Raw genomic sequence first — 6,502 nt, 5'->3', positions numbered from 1 at the left:
GTTTTTCGTCAAGCGAGCGCATAAGATGAACCTTTTATGGTTCTTGTGCGCTGTGCAAAGTCGTATAGTTATACGTCGAAATAATTTGTCATAAAAATGGTACAAAAAATTAATAATGATACGTTCCGTTTTTCCAATGTTCTGTAATACTTGTGTGAATAGTTAGTACTGGTGCGGAATTCTTTCATGCTGTTGAATTAATCATTAAATTAATTAATGTGTTTTTGCCTTTATATCTTTTTGTCATAGCCTCTCCTTTCTGTTTCGTAGACCGTTACGGACGAATAGTTTTTCTCTTTTTTTCTGACGTCAAGTGTTTTGTCTGCCCCTTTGTTCGCCTGTACTCTGACACAGTGGTAGATCTAATCATTGTGTTTATGAGCTTCCTGCTGACTTTACTACAATGCAATCGATTTTTTCATGGACCGGTATTTAGATATTTTGGCTGTTTCAGACTTGGTGTCATAAAAAATGGCCTCGTCTCGTCAGCTTGCGCAGTCTGCTGTGTTGTTCAAAGTTGCTCGTTCAAATCACTGGAACAATTTCAATGACAAGTATAAACGCGTTTGCTTTAAAACTTGTATGGGGCTACTCATGAGTAGATGTGTGTTGTTCTGCCAACACAGCAAACGTAAACTGCTTGTTTTCTTGTGGTTTCTATTGGGTTTGTCCTCCTAATAATCAATAGTCTGCTAGATGCCATTTTAAATTTATTTTTAAAAAAAATAATTCCCTCTTTTTCTTTGGGGGGGGGGGGGTAGTAACCGTGCAACTGTGCGTAGTTGGCGGGTACTCTGGTGTGTTTTGCTCCTTTATTCCTGAAAAAAAAAGTTGTTACTCTAGAGTGGTTCCTCTACTCTTCGACACTCGTGACATGTTTTTGTTGAAAGTGCCCTAAAATTCCTACAAAAAATTATTCAACCTTTTCTACTTCTTTTCGGGTGCTTGCTGCCTCAGGTTTCGTTTATCACACGCTATTGAAATTGCCCTTTGTGTGTGAACCCTCGTCTCTGCTTATGGCGTACAAGAGGTTGATACGAGTTATGGAATGAGCGACGGAACGTATATTTGTCCTATTTGTGTCGCAAGTAAAACTTTTTAAAAAATCATGTTTTTCTAATAAAACGCAAGGTCAGTGTTTTTGTTTCATTTTGCAGTGTGTGTAATTGTATATGGAAACCTTTTACTCAAACTTAAAAAAAAAAATTGGTTGGTTGCACTATAAGATACAACATCTGCGTTTGTGTTTCATTTTGTTGTATATGTGATTGTATTTCTCGTGAAGAGAACACCTTTGGACTCTTGTCCCCTGCACATCCGTCCTTCCCATCCGTCCTTCCCACCACCTGCCTCCCTTGTGTGACGTCACGCGTGTGTGAAGTGTTTTGATTCACTCTTTGCTGTGAGGCCCGATGATCACCTGACACTGTAATGTCAATCTACTTATCTTTCTGTCCATATACGTATCTTGTTTAAATCTTCCAATCGATATTGTGTATCTAACTGCACGTGGGTCTCTCTCTTCGTCTTTCAGTCTCACCACAGTGATCTTCATCATCATCATCATGTATTGTTCATTTTAAAATTTCTTTTTTTGGTGAATGCCACAAACAAACTGTTACTGCCCGAACTGGTTGCATATTACAGAAAACTTTAAAATTATTTTTAACCCCCGAAAAAAAGAGGGGAGGGGTGGATGATGGCAACACCCAACTGCCGTACGTTTCTCATTAGCTGTCATCGCAAGTGTACGAAGATTATATTTTCTCCCCTATCTTCAATCATCCCCACCTCCTCGTCAATCAAACAAGTGCCCTTTCCTTTCTTCCTTAAGATAATCATGTTTAAGCCTGTGTCCTACCGACCCAACATAATAAATATATTACTTTTTTAAAAAAGAGCGTCTCATGTACAAAGGCCAAAAGGATGAGTGCGGTTGTCGAGCTATCATTCCTGGATGGGTGATTGCGATGAAGACATAACTGATTTAGTGAACATTGCTGGCCCTTCATTGATACACAATCTTCCTCACGTGAGCTTTGTGTCAAGGGCAAAAAGTAAGGCCCCTCTTTGATACCTGTCAAATTTCCACTTCAGGGAGATTTTTCGCCCGCGGAAAATACCCCCAGGATTTAGCAATGCTAATCAGCCAGTGTTATCGTGAAGCTGCTGTATTGTATTTGTTGGTCACTCCCCCTACTTAGTAATCGGCTCTCTGTATTGTCACGTGAAGTGGCCTTGACTGCTAACACTTTGCGGGTCATGTGCTTGATTGCCGCGTGTGTACCTTTTTAACAAGTCTTAGTACTTGACACACTTTTTTCCATATCATCTATACTTTAAAAAAATACATTTTGGTTCTCTTTGGTTCTTTTTACGTAAATTCAGCCTTTTCTTATTCTAAATAGTATTTTTTATATTTTATTCCTTCAGACTGTTGTCAATGGTATATTGGTTAATTTATAGGAACCAGGGTCTGTGCCTCTCATAGAATTAAAAACAAAGAGTTGTCTAGTCTTTTCTTTCCTTGTCTTTGTTAAGGTGTGTCGTTTGCTTCCTCCCCCCCCCCTCCCCTCCACACACATACGCCCACACAAAAACAGACAGACACACACACACACACACACACACACACACACACACACACACACACACACTCAAAACGTGTTATATGTAATAATATGTCACTGTATAGAATATATAGTATGCTCCATTTTATTATTCAAGGTTCGCGTTTCTTTTGCATTTCTCCATTTATTGTATTTCTCGTACTATTACATTTTATTGCTTTGTAAATACGTCATGCATTTATCTAAAAACAGGCTTAAGATTAACACTTTTCTACTTGCTTGCTGAGTAATATTTATTTATTTATTAGTGCAAATGTTTTTGTAAACACTTATATATGCTTTTAAACCTAAAAAATGATGATTTATCTCCACAATTATAGTATGTACAATTTTTTTGGTTATGATAAACAATTTTTAATTTTAAAAAAAAATTGTTCTTTGCTCCTCTAAAAGTCCAAATGATAATGGTACAATCTCTACAAAGTACAATTCCGTTCACAGAATTCTGTAGAGCGTGTGGTGTGCCCAGGAGGAACATCTTACTGCCCTAATGGAACCACCTGTTGTCAACTTGCTTCTGGACAGTATGGCTGCTGTCCATTGCCACAGGTATGTTGTGTTTCCTCAAAATAAGGTTGACTACCTGTCCTGGTCACTGATGTAGAGGTAATAGAAGTTTGTAGGTCTTGACAAATTGCATAGTTTGGTTTTAGCTGGTTTTATAGATCCTTATGGAATAGTTGGCTTACCATACATACGTTGTTAAATAAATTCATCCGTAAAATAATTAACCAACGCTGTACAAAATATGACACCATTGTAGATATGGTCAACACACAATGGCTTGTCTGCCTTGATATGTCAATGCGTATGATGAAATGTTGGTTTTGGAGAAAAAGGAGTCGGTATGTTTGATGTATACCCAAGCAGGAATTGCATTCCTTCTTACAGTGAGCAGGAGTGAAGCTTTTACCTAAACACTTTTTCTGCTGTGTTGTTTGTTCTTTTTTTTTGTCTTCTGTTTTTGATATAGACTGAAACATGTCACATGAACTTTAGATCAAGTTTGCATTCAGTTAGTCCTTATATATTGGGTGCTTGGCGGGTGCCACAGATATGTCTTACTTCTTTGCTTTCCATTTATTATGTCTGTCTGTCCTACTTTTTCTCAGCTTAAAATGACCATCATTGTGTCAATGTGCTTCTCTTTACTCAACCTCCCTCCCTCCCCACCCCCCCCCCCCCCAAAAAAAAAACACAAAAAAACCTTTGTCCTGACATTATGAAGATGGGAATAGGTCAAATGTCGCACTATTTTGTCCGCCATATGAATCATTCTTCTATATCCAACTTGATGGCATGTTTTGAATTTTGTTTTTTCACCATTTCACCATTGTCCTAAGGCTACATGCTGCTCTGACCATCTTCACTGCTGCCCCAACGGCTACAAGTGTGATGTTTCTGCTGGTACCTGCACCAGGGGTGGAGATGTTCTGTCTTTATTCAAGAAGGAGCCTGCCACTGAGGTGAGGATGATGCTGCAAGATCTCTACATCGCAAATTTTGATTTAACCTTTTGATAAGTGTGTCAGTTTGGTTTTGTTAAAAAGTTGAATTCCTAAGCAGTGATTTCCATTTTGAGCAATTGGTGCTTTTCTTATAGCTTGTTCACTTTCATCTGACCATGGTTAAAACAAAATAAAAATAAATTGCTCTGTCTTATCGCCCCTGGTCTTTGCATGTGTGCTGTGCTCCAAAGTTGGATGACCGACAGAATCTAAACTAAAAGCCCATTAATGAAAGTTACTGCAAACTAAAATTCTGACATGTTTCCTTTGATGTTAGTCTATAATGGGTAAAAAAAAAACCAACTAACAGGGGATCTACAGCATACACCTAAAACATCAACATCTTCGTCAACTCCACATTTTGACATGGCATGCCTCTATAATACACGATCCAAAAACCGGATGGGTACTTATCAAGACTCACTTGGAGATGTCTAGACTGTCTTGAGAGGAAATCTATAAGCTTACACTGAAATGTGGGGGCAGGGTGGTGTCGATGTCTCAAAATGAGCAGTTTGTAGTTTAGTTACTGTACACCATTTATTGTTGTTTTCCTGTGTACTCGTATGCATCTAAAGTACAACATTTAACATAGAGCCCCCCCAAAAAACAATTTTTATTACTGGAACAAGAATTCTCAGAAAAAATATTTTTGTTTATTGCTGGCCTACAGGTATGCCAAGCATAGTTTCATGCGTGTTGGCAAATTAATAAACGAGTGTGAATTTTTTAAACATGGACAGACGAAAGTGAACAACCTATACAAGTGCAGATTCTGTTAAAACAGAGAGTGCTTACTTGAAAAAAAGAAATTATACTTTTTGTTTTATGTAGTAGAATATACTGCTGTATTTTAAGTGAGAATACCAGCCATTACGAATATTTGTGCGGGAGAATCTATTATTCTGCCTAAAATTGTTAAGCTGGACAAAAATGTTTCTGTTGTTATAAATGTTTTTACATAGTCTCAACAAATGTAAAGCAAAATTATGTTTATTTCCTACTAGGTTGGTCGTGTTTTCTTCAAAGTTTGTATGATGCCTTGTGAGAATTCCTTTATTAAGTTGCAAAGCTTTTGGGAGAATTTGCTGTTATTTTACTTTTATAAAGGCTGATTGAGGCAGATGTGTTTGTCTTTTCTTATTCTTTTAAAAAAATGTTATCTTACTGCCAACATTTTTCCATCCAAACACTCTATAAAATGGGTCTGTTACTGTGCTACAACACCAATAGAACACGCTGTTAAAAAATGACACATTATCGATCATGAAAGATTTCAGAAAATTGAAACCCTTAAGTTCCTGAGAAAATCCAAGATGGCAGTGCTTCCCCTTAGTTTCAGGGCCACTAGCTTAGAAATAAACAAAATAAAATGCTACGTTTGGTTTATATTGTAAAACTGATACAAAAGTCTACATTACTACTAATGTACCTGGATCGCTAACAACAACTACTAATGTACGAACGGATGGTTAGAGGGCGCAACTGTTAGGTCCTTCTTCTTTTCTTTGCCTCTGTTATTTCCTTTTTGTGTTTTGTTGGTGTGCTTCTCTTAACCCAAACAAGACAAAATAATGTACAAGAGAAAATTTTAAGAATAATATTTACACTGGAAAAGGGCCTTAAGTTTGGGAAGACTTTCAAAAGATTTGGTATAAGTTTTGAGTTTTTGGTAAAAAAAATACACTGCAACAGCCTCCTTCAGGTTTTTTTTAGCATCTAGACCCCGAGTACATGGGTCACTTAATCTATTTGTATCAGTGATCATCACCGTTTTTTTCTGCCATGTATAGATGGAGACCAAAGTAGAGCATGTGGTGTGCCCAGGAGGAACATCTTACTGCCCTGATGGAACCACCTGTTGTCAACTTGCTTCTGGACAGTATGGCTGCTGTCCATTGCCACAGGTATGCTATGTTTCCTCAAAGTAAAGTTGACTATCTGTGCTGGCCACTGATGTGGTAGAAATAGAAGCTTGTAGTTTTTGCCATACTGTACAGTTTGGTTTTGGCTGGTTTCATCGATCCTTATGGAATAGTTGGCTTACCATACATACGTTGTTAAATAAATTCATCCGTAAAATAATTAACCAACGCTGTACAAAATATGACACCATTGTAGATATTGTCAACACACCATGGCGCATTTACATTGAGATGCTACTGTGTATGATGTACCGATGATATTGGAGAATAAGGGGTCAGTCTATCTGAAGTATGCCCAAGTAGAACTTGCAGTCCCTCATACAGGGAGCACAAGTTTAGCTTGCACCTAAACACTTTTTCTGCTGTGTTGTTTGTTCTTTTTTTTTGTCTTCTCTTTTTGATATAGACTGAAACATCTCACACAAACTTTAGATCAAGT

The 6,502-nt window shown here is 37.6% G+C and overlaps 1 protein-coding gene across 6 annotated transcripts in view; it reads left to right on the top strand.

The window, feature by feature from the left end:
- The window catches only part of LOC101846478 (progranulin), a 52,580-nt gene that overhangs the window by 21,268 nt on the left and 24,810 nt on the right, over positions 1-6,502 (top strand). For 4 of the 6 annotated variants that reach the window (XM_035972004.1, XM_013087121.2, XM_013087127.2 and 1 more), the window contains 3 exons: positions 3,072-3,179; positions 3,974-4,096; positions 5,932-6,045. In XM_035972004.1, coding sequence (XP_035827897.1) covers positions 3,072-3,179; positions 3,974-4,096; positions 5,932-6,045 — 345 coding nt within the window. The remainder of the gene's footprint in view (positions 1-3,071; positions 3,180-3,973; positions 4,097-5,931; positions 6,046-6,502) is intronic. The other 2 variants (XM_013087125.2, XM_013087138.2) reach the window with 1 other exon arrangement.

This window comes from Aplysia californica, unplaced genomic scaffold, assembly GCF_000002075.1.
Source record: "Aplysia californica isolate F4 #8 unplaced genomic scaffold, AplCal3.0 scaffold00020, whole genome shotgun sequence".
Taxonomy (NCBI): domain Eukaryota; kingdom Metazoa; phylum Mollusca; class Gastropoda; order Aplysiida; family Aplysiidae; genus Aplysia; species Aplysia californica.
Note: the sequence above shows the minus strand (reverse complement) of the source record. Positions and strands in the feature narration are given on the sequence as shown.